Source organism: Dichotomopilus funicola (assembly GCF_033296635.1).
Source record: "Dichotomopilus funicola strain CBS 141.50 unplaced genomic scaffold C8A04scaffold_56, whole genome shotgun sequence".
NCBI classification, from domain to species: Eukaryota; Fungi; Ascomycota; class Sordariomycetes; order Sordariales; family Chaetomiaceae; genus Dichotomopilus; species Dichotomopilus funicola.
Genome location: NW_026944077.1, coordinates 193,004 through 208,249, shown reverse-complemented (window position 1 = coordinate 208,249; position 15,246 = coordinate 193,004). Strand labels below are relative to the sequence as shown.

General features: G+C 54.0%; 6 protein-coding genes across 6 annotated transcripts; 2 read left to right on the top strand and 4 right to left on the bottom strand.

Annotated features, from left to right (window-relative positions):
• Nucleotides 1-281: 281 nt before the first annotated feature.
• C8A04DRAFT_39008 (CHAT domain-containing protein) lies at nt 282-3,599 on the top strand (the record flags this gene model as incomplete). The annotated part of the gene is made up of 1 exon (XM_062784423.1): nt 282-3,599. The coding sequence occupies one exon, from the start codon at nt 282-284 to the stop codon at nt 3,597-3,599; it is 3,318 nt and encodes a 1,105-aa protein (XP_062634993.1).
• Nucleotides 3,600-3,678: 79 nt separating this feature from the next.
• On the bottom strand, nt 3,679-4,731 carry C8A04DRAFT_39007 (uncharacterized protein; the record flags this gene model as incomplete). The annotated part of the gene is made up of 2 exons (XM_062784422.1): nt 3,679-3,737; nt 3,864-4,731. 2 exons carry the CDS (start codon nt 4,729-4,731, stop codon nt 3,679-3,681), a joined length of 927 nt encoding a protein of 308 aa, XP_062634992.1.
• Nucleotides 4,732-5,563: 832 nt separating this feature from the next.
• C8A04DRAFT_30863 (uncharacterized protein) lies at nt 5,564-7,195 on the bottom strand (the record flags this gene model as incomplete). Its single annotated transcript, XM_062781547.1, has 5 exons — nt 5,564-5,711; nt 5,975-6,171; nt 6,249-6,434; nt 6,623-6,681; nt 7,105-7,195. The coding sequence occupies 5 exons, from the start codon at nt 7,193-7,195 to the stop codon at nt 5,564-5,566; spliced, it is 681 nt and encodes a 226-aa protein (XP_062634991.1).
• A 1,344-nt stretch (nt 7,196-8,539) lies between these two features.
• C8A04DRAFT_13948 (caspase domain-containing protein) lies at nt 8,540-10,714 on the top strand (the record flags this gene model as incomplete). Its single annotated transcript, XM_062777908.1, has 1 exon — nt 8,540-10,714. One exon carries the CDS (start codon nt 8,540-8,542, stop codon nt 10,712-10,714), a length of 2,175 nt encoding a protein of 724 aa, XP_062634990.1.
• A 715-nt stretch (nt 10,715-11,429) lies between these two features.
• Nucleotides 11,430-13,004, bottom strand: C8A04DRAFT_30861 (uncharacterized protein; the record flags this gene model as incomplete). The annotated part of the gene is made up of 3 exons (XM_062781546.1): nt 11,430-12,089; nt 12,216-12,316; nt 12,398-13,004. The coding sequence occupies 3 exons, from the start codon at nt 13,002-13,004 to the stop codon at nt 11,430-11,432; spliced, it is 1,368 nt and encodes a 455-aa protein (XP_062634989.1).
• Nucleotides 13,005-13,831: 827 nt separating this feature from the next.
• C8A04DRAFT_30860 (uncharacterized protein) lies at nt 13,832-15,007 on the bottom strand (the record flags this gene model as incomplete). The annotated part of the gene is made up of 1 exon (XM_062781545.1): nt 13,832-15,007. The coding sequence occupies one exon, from the start codon at nt 15,005-15,007 to the stop codon at nt 13,832-13,834; it is 1,176 nt and encodes a 391-aa protein (XP_062634988.1).
• Nucleotides 15,008-15,246: the final 239 nt, after the last annotated feature.

Genomic DNA, 15,246 nt, shown 5'->3' with positions numbered 1-15,246 from the left:
GACACAAATCACAAAAGCGACGGGACGCATTTTACATGTACACCAATGGCCACAACTTTCGCTGGCCATACGACTCGTTATACCCAGCAGAGTGGCACTGTGGCGGGGCTGAACTTGAGCCTTGACAGCCTGGATCAATACTGCCAGCCTCTAGGTAGCGGCGACACTTTTGGGGGCCTGCCCGAAAGCTCCTTTATGACCTTTATCTGCATCACAGCCACCGGAGTTTTCACTCCTTGAAACCAGCAAGTCATATCAGATCATCAAATATTCGGCCACCGATGGAGAATATGCTAAGGCAGGCCATTGTTACTATCGACTCCTTTCGACCGGTGGCACGGGAGTCGGAATGGGACATTGTCGACACCATTCAACAAGCTGTGGCACTCTCACAACATCCGGACGCTTTTCATGAACAGCAAGTACTCGAAAGATTAACCACTTTTGCAAGGTGGGCTTTGGAGGAGCTGGGGGCTATTTTTGCGCGCGCGGAATCGCTCCAGGACGTCAATCTGATTATCGACTTTACCGAACCCGTCTTGTTGGTTGTGCCAAAAGGCCATACGTTACATGCGGTCTTTGTGATGGCACTTTCCCGCGCCTTGTGGCATCGATTCTTATTAATGGGGTCCCACGGAAACCCGAATGACTTGAACAGGGCTGTGCAGCTTGGAGAAGAAGCTGTCTTAGCCACGTGCCCAGGGGAGGAGTTGTGGAATACGGCTGTCTACATCCTAACTAAAATTTTACGTCACCGTTACGAACACACAAAGGATATACAGTACATCAATCGGGCCATCACCCTGGGTCAAGAGGCGGTGGACATGATATCCGAGGACTGGCCTCCCACGGCCATGACTCTGTGTGACCTCGCTCTCTCGCTACGTATGCTGTTCGAGCGCACATGCGACCTGGACATCGCCGAGCGTGCCATTACCATGGCTGAGTCCGCCGTGAAGATAGCAAACCCACGGGAGGACTGGGAAAGTATGGAAGAGGGTTCCAACATTCTAGTGGTAGTTCTGTGGAGGCGGTTCGAGCAAACAAAGAACACCGAGGATCTGGACCGCATAATCGGCGTTCTCACCGACAAGTTGCCACTGATCCCAAAGGACAAGACCAACTACATTGTTAACTTAGGCTGCCTGGTAGGTGCACTGACAGCCCGTTTTCAGCAGGAAGGCGATGTGGCTGATCTCGATGAAAGCATTCGACACATAGAGAGTGCGCTGGAGTTAATGAGCAAGGAAGACGGTGATCGACCGAAGCAGCTACACATGCTAGCGATCCTCCTCCCTTTACGAGCGCAGCACACCGGCGTACTCAGCGATCTCGACAATGCCATTGACTATGGGCAACAAGCGCTGGACCTTACTGGCCAACGGCGTGATCCGGAGCGGGTCATTCGGCTCGCTGTACTCAGCACTTGTCTAGATTTACGATTCAAAATGGGGTCAAAGAACTTGCAAGACATTGAGCAAGCGATTGACCTCAACAGACAAGCGGCCGAGGCGGTTGACCACGATGATGTTATGAGGATGCGCGTGACGTTGGCCAAGGCTCTGTCAGGTCTACTAATGCAAAAGTACAAGTACGAACAAGATGGCAAGGTTGAGGACTTGGATGAGGCCATCAAGGTTCTTAGACAGGCTCTTCAAGGGGGTCTCTCAGATCCCGAGAGAGGAGAATTGGAATTCAATTTGGGGCACGCGCTGCTTGAGCGATCTCGCCACACAGGCGACACTACGAATTTGGCGAAATCCAGAGAAGCCTTCCAGCGAGCATGGGCCTGTCAGAATGCTCCACTTGCGGTTCGAATCGATGCTGCAATTCGGGCTGGCGAGCTTGCGGCAACTTGGGCTGAGTCGCTCAAGCGTCTCAATTCCCCTGATTTATCGATGTTACTCGAAGATCTCTGGACGGAAGTCTCAACGGACCTCGACAATGCCGTTAGTTTTCTCCACGCTGTGAGCCCCCGACATATGCAGAATGTCAACAAGCAGGAAAGGCTAAAGAAATTTGCTGGCGTCGGGGCCGCCGCCGCCGCCGCTGCCTTGAATGCAAGGAAGGAGGCCTCGTATGCCTTGCAGCAGCTGGAGCTCGGGAGAGGCATCATCTCGGGCCTTGTTCTTGATCTGCGGGCCGACCTGTCATTCCTCCGAGAGGAACACCGAGAATGGGCGGATGAGCTTTCCAAACTCCGCAACATTTTGGATTCTGGCCATGACAATCTGGTGACTCTACCACCAATGGGGGGATCGCGGGAGTCTGGTGCACAAACCCGCCGGCAAGCGGTGAAGGACTTGGAATCCCTTCTCACGAAAATCCGCAGCGATAAAGGTTTTGAGCAATTTTTGATGCCGCCTACCGTTGAGCAGCTCATGGAAGCGGCTGACCCGGACCCTGCCGTCGTGGTGAACGTGTCTTCGTTGCGGTGCGATGCGTTTATTGTTGAAAAGCACCGAATCAGGCTGCTGGAGCTTCCCCTTTTGAGCCAGGAAGACATCCACGCAAATGTCAAGCGACTGAAGGACGGTCCCGATTCACTGCCGTCGGTGTTGGAGTGGTTATGGTCCTCGGCCGTGCATCCCATTCTCGACGCACTTGGTTTCGACCGCCCTCTCTCTCTGCAGGACAATTCATGGCCGCACATTTGGTGGATACCGGTCGGTCCCCTCAGCAGTTTGCCACTTCATGCCGCTGGATACCACACCAGGCACTCTGGAGAAACAGCTCTTGATCGGGTCATGTCGTCGTACAGCTTATCGCTTAAGTCTCTGCTCGCAGGCCGTCGCCAGAGGAAGCCGCAGTATGATTCCGGCCCAATCAACGCCTTGTTGGTTTCCATGAAGAGCACACCACATCGTTCCCCGCTGCAGCACGCAGAGGTCGAGGTCGACATGCTAGAGAAACTCTGTCCGGCGCTGAATGCGACCGCGATTCGGCCAGTCCAGCACAAAAAAGACATCTTGACACAGCTCAGCCAATGTGATATCTTCCACTTTGCGGGGCACGGCACGTCGGATGCTTCAGATCCCTCCCAGAGCGCGCTTCTACTCCGCGATTGGGAGGAAAACCCGCTGACGGTGGAAGACCTCCGCAACAAGAAGCTGCAGGAGAAGCCACCATTTCTTGCCTATCTCTCTGCCTGTTCCACGGGGGCAAACGAGGTTCTCGAGTTGGTGGATGAAGGGATCCATCTCGGTTATGCCTGCCAGCTTGCGGGTTTCCGTCACGTTGTAGGCACCCTGTGGGCTGTGTCCGACCCCGTTTGTGCTGACGTGGCCCGGAAGTTCTATGAGACCATCCGCGATGAGGGTAAGACAGATGAAGCCGTCTATCGCGGACTTCACCGAGCGTTGAGGGAGTCACGAGACGGTCAGGTTGGCGCGAATACCCGCGGTTCTGGCACTGACGCTACTAAGGCTAGAGCTCTAGATGACAAGGGAAACGAGATAGCCGTACCACGTGGGGAGGCTCTCAATGATGGAGGTCACACTGCGCAGAGATCAGGGCCGAGAAAGGGAGAGGGAGTGGGATATGAACCGAAACCGTCCATGGAATCGCTTTGGGTCCCTTTTGTTCACTTTGGTGTCTGACAAAACACCCTTCTGCCTTCGATAGCAACCCAACATGTATGTGAAATTGATATATCGACAAAAAAAAGAAAGAAAAAATTCAGGTACCACTCGCCGATAGGTTTTCTTTATCATCGCCAACTTGTTCCTTTTCTTCATCTTATTCGTCATCAGAATTAGCTGAATTATCAGAATCATCAGAATCATCAGAATCATCAAAATCATCAAAAGCATCAGATTCATCAAAATCATCAGAATCATCAGAATCCTCAGCCGCAATATGACCTCCCTCCCCAGCCTTGCGAATGTGATACCAATCGTCTCCGAATTGCTCAACCGAAACCGTGTAGGGAGCATTCTCACCATCTTGGACAACAAAAGCATCGCCAGCGCTACGCCAGTTCTTCTCCGGCTCTTCCCGTAGGGACCCAAACAAACCACTCTTGATCTTGACGCCAGCAAAAAAGACGACGCGTTTCTGGTCCTTCCAAGTCGACCACCCGCTGCTCGACGCGCCGCGAACCCACGACACCTCCGGACCGAACTTTGCGACCCCCGCGGCGCCGACATGTGTCCCAACCGTCACGCTGCCCTCCGAGTTCTCCCACGTCGCAATCCCAACATCAGTCGACGAATACGTCCACGTCACAGCACAAAGCCCATGCCTCTTCGCATCCGGATACCGGGCAAACAGCAACTTAGCATGCCGCTGCAGCCACAACGAAAACGGATCGCGAAAGTCAAACCCTTCCGATACGACCTCATCCCCGCAGAGCAACACAGCCCCAAACCCGCCCGCGGTGCTGTACCGGACCAACCCGCCCACATCCACCGGCAAACCCACGGCCCCGGCCCCCACGCCCGCATTCATCTCCACGCTCGTCTCGGTGACCTTATCCGCCGTCAACGGTCCGTAGCGGCGCGTGTCGGGCGGGCTGCGCTGCACCGGCCGCAGCGGACCGTACCCTGCGGCTTGGACGACCGCGGGGTCGGTTAGGTCGAGAATGGGGTGCCACCGCTGGTACTCGTCGTCGAGGTAACCCAGCATGCCCGGTCGTAGGCGGGCGAAGGGGGCTGGCTCGTAGAGGGCGTAGCCGAAGCGGTGGCGGCGCATGGCGGTGCGGTAGGTGTGGGCTAGGCTTGGGCTGCCCATTTTTTTATTTTAATTTTTTTGGTGGTGGATGTTTTAGTCTGTGTGGTTTTGTGCCTTCATTTTTACTCAAATTTGTTCCTCTTTCGAGAGGTTTCCTTGTGGAGTAATTGAATTCGGTGGTTTCGGGTCTTTCGGCGAGGTGATTATGAGAGTACAATATGCCGCGGGGGACGGAGCTGAATGCTGAGCTCAGTTTAGCTCTCGGCTACCTACCTAGTCAGAAGGGGGCAATGAACATTTTTCAAGTGTTCGGCGAGAGGGAAGGGGGGCTTAGTGCTGCATGATAGGTACCCAACTGTTGGGCATTGTCTCAGCAGGTACATGTACACTTACCTCACGGTAACACGGTAACGCCCGAAAAGCTCCACCCACACGCTGCCGAACTTCTGTACGTGAAATGATTTGAGAGGGAGAGAGAAAAGTAGGGCAAGGACGACGCAGTGCAACGGTTTACGGACCCGGGATTGCCAGGTGAGGCAAAATAAGGGCAGCCATGACATGCCTCGGAAAAAGTGGCAAAAGATCCCCCTGACGGCCTGACCAGATAATTGACGGATGGAGTCAGCAACAGGTCACGGGCAGCGACGAGAAAACCATGGATTGACCCACGACAACAATCATCTCCCCAGCATGGACGAACAATGTTTATTTACGTGGCTGGTGGCTCCTACCAGACTCTTCAAGCCCATACGCCTACCTGCACGCGTAAGCTTTTCTTTTTTTTCAAGTGGACAAATGACACCACTGTATTTCGCGCATCCAGTATTCTTTTTGCCCTAGCCCCAAACCAGGTCACCAAACCAGCCACCTGCAGCTGTGAGCCGGGACCACCTCAATGTTGATGGTCCTCATCCTCAGCAGCAGGATCCATATTGATTATTGACATCACCCAAGTCAGCCTAGACGCAGCTGTGTCGCCGATGTTGATGGTCCCCGTGGCAATAGTTTCAGCGTCTCCACTCTTCGCTTCCTCGTACGTCCTGTGCACAAACGCCTTGTGGTTAGCCCCCCTGCAGTTGCACCAGAGAGCGGCCCGGGGCTTTGAGATTGACGATACACTTGTCCGAGTCTCGTCCTGTCTTCGGCCCGTTTGATTGTTTTTTACATGCGTCTGTGGTTTAGTCCATGGACTCTGGTCCCGTTTTACGCGCTAATATCTAAGAGAGAGATGCCGCATGCGCTGCAGTACTTCGTAATAGGTATTAATCAAAAGAGCCCACGGGGAAGGAAGGAGGGCATTTACAGGGGTTGCAAGCTGGCTTCCAACACATCATCCAGCACAACAACCACTCCATTGCCGCACGGTTTCTTTCCGAACTCGGAGGATGTGAGGAGGAGGGGTCGCTCTTTGACCACGTCGTTCTCCGATGAGACGGAAAGCTTCCATTGGCTGAGGCAGTTGGCTTCGCGCTGGTTTGGTTGATGACGGCCGTTCAGCGTCTGTGTGCAACGGTGGGAGAGTGGTTTTCTGTTGTGTTCTTTTTGTTTTTGGGTGGGAATAGGGAAAGTTGACTCACCACATCCTGATTCACCTCATCGCCAATCTTGAAATTGGTCGCAAGGGCGTTGATCATGAGATCGCCTCCCAGCTTATACAACCACTCCCAGACTTCTTTGTCCTCGAACAGTTCCTGGTTGTCACGAACAGGGATCTTGTCTCGGATGTAGTCTTTCTCGCCCTCGACATCCACGCCTTTACTTTCCTAAGCGAGACGAATGAAAGGTTCAACGACGAGGGCGTCAGTGGGCACTTTGTGCTCGAGCTCATCCTCAGATCTCGACGTCATTGTGGTCTAATGGCAGTAGAGCTAGTGTAGAGAAAAAAAAGCGTTAACCGTGTGGGGTGCCACTTGTAGGTTATAATTAATGGGGAAGCGAGGTCTGAACAAACCTTTGCGCGCGAGAAAATGGCCTCGCCGAGCAGCCTGCCATGGCCCTCCTGGTCAAGGCCTAGCGACTGGTGGGTAAGGTAAGTCAGGTAGCGACGGCTGATGCGCCGGGCTTGCTTCCCTCCACGTCGTAGACATCTATAATTACTGCTGTCTCAATGGCGAGCTTGCGGGAGAATTGGTCCAATTTGAGATTTCGCGCTGTTGAGAGAGAGACGGCGGTTGATTAGATTTCGTCCCTTGCGTGAAGGGGAGCAAAGGGGATTTTCTACTTGCCCAAATGGCCTCAAGATTGGCAACGGGCCCATCCTAATAGCTTCGAGAACCTGTTGGAGAAATTAGTACTGTCCGTTGGTTGACATGAAAGTAACTGGCTGAAGCCATAATTAGGTACTATGTAATTAACTCAGCGGAGCCATGACGCAGGTGATATGCCCCCAGGGAGCGAGACTTTCGTCCCGGACACTGTATCCTGGCATCTCACAAAACTCCAGGCCGCCTTCCCGCTCGAGTTTGGTCGTATATAGGCTTGCCTCGGTGGCGACATTGTTGGGGTTGTAAATCATGGCCGACATGTCTTAAGGCCACCCGCCACAAAGCGTTATTGGGGGCCGCAGTTCAAGCGGCTGTGTAATATAAACGCGGACTTACATCCAATAATGCTCGCCAGCGTTGTATTCATAATTATTCATATGCGCATTGTACCGCGGCGACCAGAACGGCACGGAATACCTCAGCAGGCTGCCCGACAGGTCCGCCGAATTTCGGGTGAGCGTGCGAATGCCTTGTTGGTAAATATCCAACTTCTTCATATTTTCTGTAATGAATAAGTACTAGCCCCTGTCGTCTGCGAGTCCGAACCGGGTCTGCTGTTGCCGATTTAGGGGTTTGCCGAGGATTGACTGGAGGACGTCCAGGTTCTCAACCCACGGGCCGAGAAACCAGGAGCTGGCGAGGGTATGCCGAGCTTGGTTCTCGTCGATTTTGTCGTCTTGTGTTCCGTTGGCTGCCCTGTGGGAGATAAGATGTAGTTAGGTAGTTTAGAGTTAGGGAGGTAGATAGCACGTAGGGGTGTTCTATACAAGATTCAAGTTTCCAAGCAGGCTTCACAACGTAGGTGTTGATGATTGGATAGCTGCTCCAGCTTGGACTGAAATTTCAAAACGCGGAAAGACTCCAAGTTTGAGATTCGAGAGAAACGAACGGATGAAGACGCAATTAGAGAAGCCAGGTCCGGTTGCCCGACCGAGGTCACAGTCCCAGAGGCTGTGTGCCATAGGAGACAGCGGCCAAATCATGCAACAAGTTCTATGTCTAAGCCACTGTGAGCCCCCACGCAAGACCCTGACCATTCCGAGGCGACTAATTATAGCCGTCATGGTACAGTGCAATATGTAATTGAATGCCTTGCAGTTGCTTGAATATACTGTAATATACGCTGGAATTCTCCGCTTAAAATGGAATGTTGCGGCCAGGCTGGGACCAGCACTGCTGCAGCTGTTGTCGGTGCCGCTTTTAGGCATCAGGTGGCGTAGCTGTTGGGCATCAGTTCAGGTGGTGTCCGGACAAGCACTCGAGCCATTGGATAGGCGTCCCGGCTCATAAGAACCAAAGCAGCTTGCTCAGCGATGATGCCCAACTTATGTTAACACATCTAAACCGGTGATCACCGAGCGGCGTCCTTTGCCCGTGTTGTCTGGACGTCCCGTTCCATCCATGGAATTACTAATGTTCAGTGACCAGAGGTTGGCCATAAGCTCCCAACTTCCCCCACCCACGCTGAGCAAGGCTGGCACAGTCGCCGCTTTTGCTCGACCATGCCACAATCTTTCATCTTGTCGCACTCTATCAACTCCTCGCTTCTCTAGTTTGCCTTGTAGCCCATGAGCTTGGATTGAAACAACTCACGACCAAACACTATGGCGGAAAAATCAAATAAAGGCCGGAAATCAGCACTGCTGATAGGCATCAACAAATACAACAGCCCTGCATTAACCAACCTGCGCGGCTCCCTCTCCGACGTGGAGACCACCGAGAGTTTCCTGACCAAGGTTGCCGGCATCCCCCCAAACAACATTACCAAGCTTATCTCTCCGCCGAACTCACCGAACGATCGCCTCCCAAATTTCAAAAACATCGAGTCCGCATTCAAAACCCTCGCCCACGACGCCCAGCCCGGCGATTTCATCTACATCCACTACTCGGGCCACGGCACCCGTCTAGAGACCATCTTCGCCGACCTCAAGAGCCAGCACACGGACTACGACGAGTGCCTGGTCCTTGCCCGCCGCGACGGCAAGCTCGATCACCTCCGCGACGTGGAAATTGCCTTTCTGCTGAAGCAGATCGCCGACAAAGGCGCGACGGTCACCTTCGTGCTCGACTGCTGCCACTCGGGCGGGGCTACACGAGGTGATGATGAGGAAGAGTGTGGGGTGGTCCGGGGGTCCGGGGAGATCCCGGACGATAACTTTTTTGATTTAAACCGAAAACCCATCCAGTCTGTGGAGGATCCGGAAGACGCCCGGGGCCAGTACCCGGACGACAGCGACGACGATGACGACGACGACGCGGGCCGCGGCGGGAGCGTAGTGGAGCACTGGCTGACGGCGTCCAAGGGGATCAACTTTCTCGCTGCCTGCCAGCCGAAGCAGAAGGCGCAGGAGGTGCCGCGCAGGGCGAATGTGCGAAGGGGGCTGTTCACGGACTGCCTCGCCCGCGTCATCGAACAAAACAAAGGTGCAGATCGCTTGCGCCGGCTCAGTTGCGATGTCGTTTCCAACCTCGTCGCGCACACACTCAAGACTCATGAGCAGAGGAGTAAGTCGCGGGAGCAGGACGTGGTGTTTGGCGGCCAGGGCGACCGCCATATTTTCGGCGTGGAGAGCGTAGAGGATCCCCCCGTGGTCGTCACCGGCGTCGAGAGGTTGGGGAGCGGAGGGCTTGAGGTGGGACTGACTGCTGGCGTGGCGCACGGCGTGTGCCTGGATGATATCTTTGCCATCTACCCCAGCGACAGACCGCTTGCCACTCTTGCTGACTACACCGCGCCGCTGGCCACCTGCAGCGTGACTAAGGTGACTGATCTGGCGGACTTCACCTGCAAGGCGCACATCCAATCGAACTCTACCAGCCTCGAGCTGGTCCGGGTCGGCTGCGTGGCTGTTAGTCTATGCAGTATCTTGAAGGACCACGTCCTGCAACCCAAGGGGGTGTGGGTATCGGCGGTGGCTGTGGAAAATGACACTGCTGAGCGACCTGATCCAGCAGACGTCCAAAAGATCCGGGCCTGCATCAGCCGCGGGGAGAGCAAGCTTCTCGAGCTCAAAGACGACGCCAGTGAGGCCTTCTTCAAGGTCCTGGTGCAAGCAGATGGCAGCTCCACCATCTTCTTCACCCCATACCAAGCTGAAGCCAAGGTTGTGGTCACAGGACCGGAGCCCAAGGACGTGCTCTCTCACCTAGACCACCTAACCGTCTTCTACAACCTCTTCAACCTCTCCACAGACAACGTGGCGCAGCAAGAACGAGGTCTGACAGTCAGAAAAATTGGCTACCTCAACGAAGGCGTCAAGGTCCCCGAACTGCGAGGTTTCCCACTCAAAAGCCCCCTTCCCCTAGACGCGGGCCTCGAACCGCTCCCCCCGAACACCATCAACATTCGAGAAGGCTGTAGCGTCGGGATCGAGGTGCACAACAGGTCGCAGGAGAACCTGTACATCGAGATCCTGAACCTGGAACCGTCGTGGCAGGTGATGCGGACGTACCCGATGCCGGGGAACTCGCTGATTCTGACGCCGCCCAACGAGGGGGCGCGGTTCTACCTCAAGATGTCGCTATCGGATAGGGTGTCCGGCGCGCACCAGCCCGACATGTTCGACCGGTTTGTCGTGCTGGCGACCTCGAGGAACCGCCTTAATTTTCCTAGGAATGTCCTTCCGGCGCTGGGCAAGAAATTGCGGCCTGTGTTGGAACCTGACGATGGGGATGGTGAGAGGGCCGGGGCCGGGGTGGCCCAGCCTAGGCCGATGTGGTTTGTGCAGCAACTGGATGTGCGCATGGCTGTGAAAGGAGTAATTGAGCCAACTACCTAAGGTAGGTACTGAAGTTAGCAACACAAGTTGAGCCTGGTGTACGTCCGTACTTAGGTACATACCTAGTTACCTAATTAATTAACCACAATACGGAATACGGAAGCAGATCTTGTACGGATAGCTGCATTAATAGTGCCTGTGCTCACCCGTGTGCCACCTGCTCGCGCGAGCTAGGCGATTAGTGAGCTAAAGACATAATAAATGTCAGGCCGTTACTGTACACATTGTAATTAGGTACCTAGGTAATTACGTGGTAGCTTCGTAGCTCCCGTACCTTACTTATAATATTTATCTGGCAAGTCGACTTCATTTCAAACGCCTTAGTACAGAGCAACCACATTCACAAGAAAAAACACCCCATCGTCTCTTACGAAACCCCAACCTTTGTCAGTGGAAATCCACGGCTTTATAACTAAAAAGCGCTTAAGCAAGATTTTGTCAGTCGATTATTAGTTCTCCGATGAGTTACTCACCACATCATCTGTACCTGAATTTCCACTTGATTATCTAGGAATTGACCAGAAACACCGTAAAACAACGTCAAATTAAAGTATTCAGCGAAGCCAATCGCGGTAGATCCTGACATACATCTCTGCTGATTGGATTCCAAACTCCAAATGCTGAAAGTCTTCCCCGTTCCAGTTCGCGAGCTAGCTAGTCAATAAATTCAATGGATAACCAGAGCACATCAAATGCAAACCGCAGCGCCGAAGAATCAAATAAAAGGAATGGCTCGATCAGGCCCTCCCCAGACCACTCCGCTCATGCCCCCCTCGCTCCAGTAGCCGCTGCCCCCATGTTTCCAAATCCGAGCTCTCTCCTTCCACGACTCGTCCGGGATTGTCTGAGGAACAGTGAACCGTCCGGATCCAGGATTTTTTCCCATGGTGAGCTGAACCCGTTCCTCATCCCAAAACAAGTAAGCGCGCCTGCGGAGCCAACCATCTCGAGTCGAGCGGATGGTAAGCATGGTATCGGGAATGGTGTGTTCTGCATGCGCCTTGCGCCAGACCAAGAATGAGTCTTTGTCTGCTGGGCCCGCTGCGTCAGCCGTAGTCGGTGTGCGCAGGCGTCGGCCGTCTTCGGTCCAGGTACACGCTGTCAATATATGCTGGAACAATGTTTTCTCCAGCACGTTGCGTATCCGAAGTTGGCCGGCGTGAGGTGGCCACGACGATGGGTTCACGAAAGCCTCGACCAAAGAAAGAGCTGCAGCTCTGCACAGTCCTCGCTCTAGATTCGGCCCATCACCCCAAATCACAGCCGGGCCTAGTCGCACAGACTCCAGAGTGCGACTAGTAGCCTCATAGGAGCCATATTGCTCTAGGGAGAACACCATTTCCGTGATGGATTTGGCCTTGGAATGATATATCGGCTTCGGTGCGATGCGTGTTAGCGTAAGGCTATGGACTAGTAGTTTGCTGGTGTGATGGTGATTGGGGTAATTATATAAGGGGCGTTATCAGGATATGGAACACCAAAGAAACAACAACAAACTAACCCAGGCGTGGTTGAACAACATCATCCTATTCTCCAAGCGTTCGGAAACCTCGAATGTGCGGGCGCCAAGCTCGACATCGTGGGCCATGGCCTCATACGTAGCTATTCGAGAATTACAAGGGTTAGTTGGGGGGGCGAATGACAATCTTCAAACGTTCCGCCTTTTCGATTTTCATGACTTACCCCTGATAAAGCTGTCTCTCAGGTATTCCAAAGCACTGGCAACTTGCTCGTTCTCCCAAGGGAAATAAGCGTGGAGAAGACTCGGGTCGATCGCAGGCCCGCTGCCGAATAGCTCAAGCAACAGGTTGCAGAGATCAACGCGGTAAAAGGCGCGACAAAACCGTGTATACTCGGTTGACGTGAGGACCACCGCATCTCCTACGCTTTCAGGATCGATGAGGGCTCGGGCTTGTTTCGCATAGTCCATGACGAAGCCGTGCATCCTGTCGTGCGTACGGCTCATTTTGATAAGGCGTGCCATGGGAAACTTGAATGCTCGGGCGATAAGCAAGTCCGGCTGATTGTTGATTTGGTCGATCACAGCCATGATTGAGGTGTCAACCGGATCGGGGTGGAGGCATCGTGCTTCCTCCCAAGCGATGGCGTATGGGAGCACCGTCGGGGGGATTTGACGGTAGAGCACGACCTCGGGAACGCAAGAAGCCGTGCGGAATGAGGCGCATAAACGGCGGCAGACGAGGATCGCGGACGACAGCGTCTCGATGCGGTCAGAATTCTTGAATATCATACCCAAGATTTCAAGGGGTAAGCTGTTGAGCGACGCCATGGTGGCCAGGGTGAGTGATACAGGAATTATAGTTGGGAGTAACGAGGAAATTCCGTGGATGGTCTGTACCGGGAGGCTCAGAAGGTAGCGTAGGGAGTGAGAAGAGAGCATAGTGGGCAGCTCTTTATACACTGGCATCCTGGGAGGGCCTCGCGGCCGCCTGGATGTAATTGTGAGTCTACCAACAACGTCATGGTTATTAGAAAGCCATGATGGCACTTGACAGGACGTCAAGATACTATCTACCTAGGGAAGGCCCGGCTCAGGTACATGCCCGATAGGTCTCATGTGGTCAGAGCTCGAAAGGAAAGCCCAAACGTATGCGGCCTGTATGCACTTGACGTGAGACGCGATTGCCATCTTACGTCAAAAACGACACCCCCAAGCACCTATCTGCTCCTGTCCCTAGTCTTGTCTCTGTCGTCTAAAGAAGTCCTCGGGGTGGATGGCGTCGGTCAGTTATATCGACATGGTAGAGATTCGGGTACTTAAGGTAGGTAAGGTACAGTACCGTGATCGTCGGTAACAAAACGACCACTTTCACATACATTGCGAATTCTTTCTTTGAGAGGTGTGATTCTCCGTCTCTTGCCTCATTACCTATTTTTCCACTGCATACTGACCGCATTTGCGGTTGACGCCTACGCCATATAAAGACTACGTCAACCAATGACTAGTTCACACGTAAACTATGTCCCAAACATGTAATAATCACCAGTTTGAACACTTCCTTTGCAAGGGGTATGTAAGACTCACGTCCAAAAGAAAAACAGAAAATAATTACGAAATTGTACGAAAACGCAAACCACCTTCCCCAGCCCCAGGCCCTACATCAACACAAGACACGACCCGTTCTCCACCCCCACCACCTTCGGGGCCTTCTTCTTCTTCTCCATTTCCTCCTGCGCCTCACCCACCGTCCTCACTACATCATTAATCCACATCACCCACGCCAACAACCCCGCATACCCCAACATCGCGTTATGCGTCGGGATCCAGTACCGCGGTCCGTTCCCAGACCCAGACCCAGATCCAGACCCAGATCCATCGCTACCATCTCCACACTTAGGAAACTCCTCCAACAACTCCATCCCCCCCTCCAAGCCCATCGTGAACTGCCTACCAAAGGCGTAGTTCACCTTGAGCGGGTGCAGCAAGGCAAGGAGGTCAAGCCGTTCCTTGGGGTCCTCATCGCGCAGGAAGGTGAGGAAAGCCTGCAGCGCGGGCTGGTCGGTGCGGATGCCGTGAGGGATGAGGAGGAGGGTTTCATGGCGTTGTGGGACAGTTGCTGGGTCCGGGGAGGGCGGGGAGTAGATGATGGCTGTGCCGTGGTTGAGTTCGTGGTGGCCTGGGATGCGGAAGACGGTTAGCCAGTCGGGGAGAGCGCTGGCAGCCGTGGTGGTCGAAGAAGCATCGCTGCTGCTGCCGCTGTCTTGCTGGCCTGGACGCAGGGAGCGCCAGGATTGGGTTGGTGAGGAACCGCCGACGAGATCGTGCGTGAAAGTGAGATGAGAGAAATGGTTCAATTTCTGGGCGAGAGCGCCGGCTTCGGCTGTGGCAAAGACGGGGATGTCGCGGTTGAAGGTACGCAGCGTGGGCTCGTGGACGTGGTCGCCGTAGTGGAAGTTGAGGAAGATGGCGTCGATGGGTGAGGAGTTGTTGGTCTTGTCGGTTCCTTCTTCCGTCCTGGGAGCGCCCTGGTTCGCTTCTGCTTCAATCTCTCGCACGACATCTTCGACGGCTGCGCCAGAGTTGATCGCTGCAGGCGCCGGCGTGGTAATGGAGATGAACCAAGACCCCAGCAGGGTTGACTCCCCAGCCAGCCAAGGGTCGATCACAACATGGAAGAAGGTTTTGCTGTTTGGCTGGGCACGCTCGGCAGCCGGGCGGGGGAATGAGGCGAGCCAGGAATGGTCGCCATTCAGGGACGTGAGGATGGGCCGGGGTGTGGCGTTGGGCGCCGAGAAGTAGGCGCGCAAGTCGTCGGTTCGTGATGGCGACATGGTGGGTGTTGTGATAGCTAGGTCTTTTTACCGAGGTATTGATGTTTTATGAGATTATGACACGGAAATTTTATGAGGGATGTTTAAAGGATAAACAGTGAGAAGGAACAGTTGACGTTGAATTAGGCGGTTAATGTAAGACGGCAACCCAAGACTCCAAGACCCGAAAAGGATTCCTCGAGCCAAGCCCCAGCGTCTCATTCGTCAGCTCGGTCTTGTCACATCCCGTCAGGCAGCAA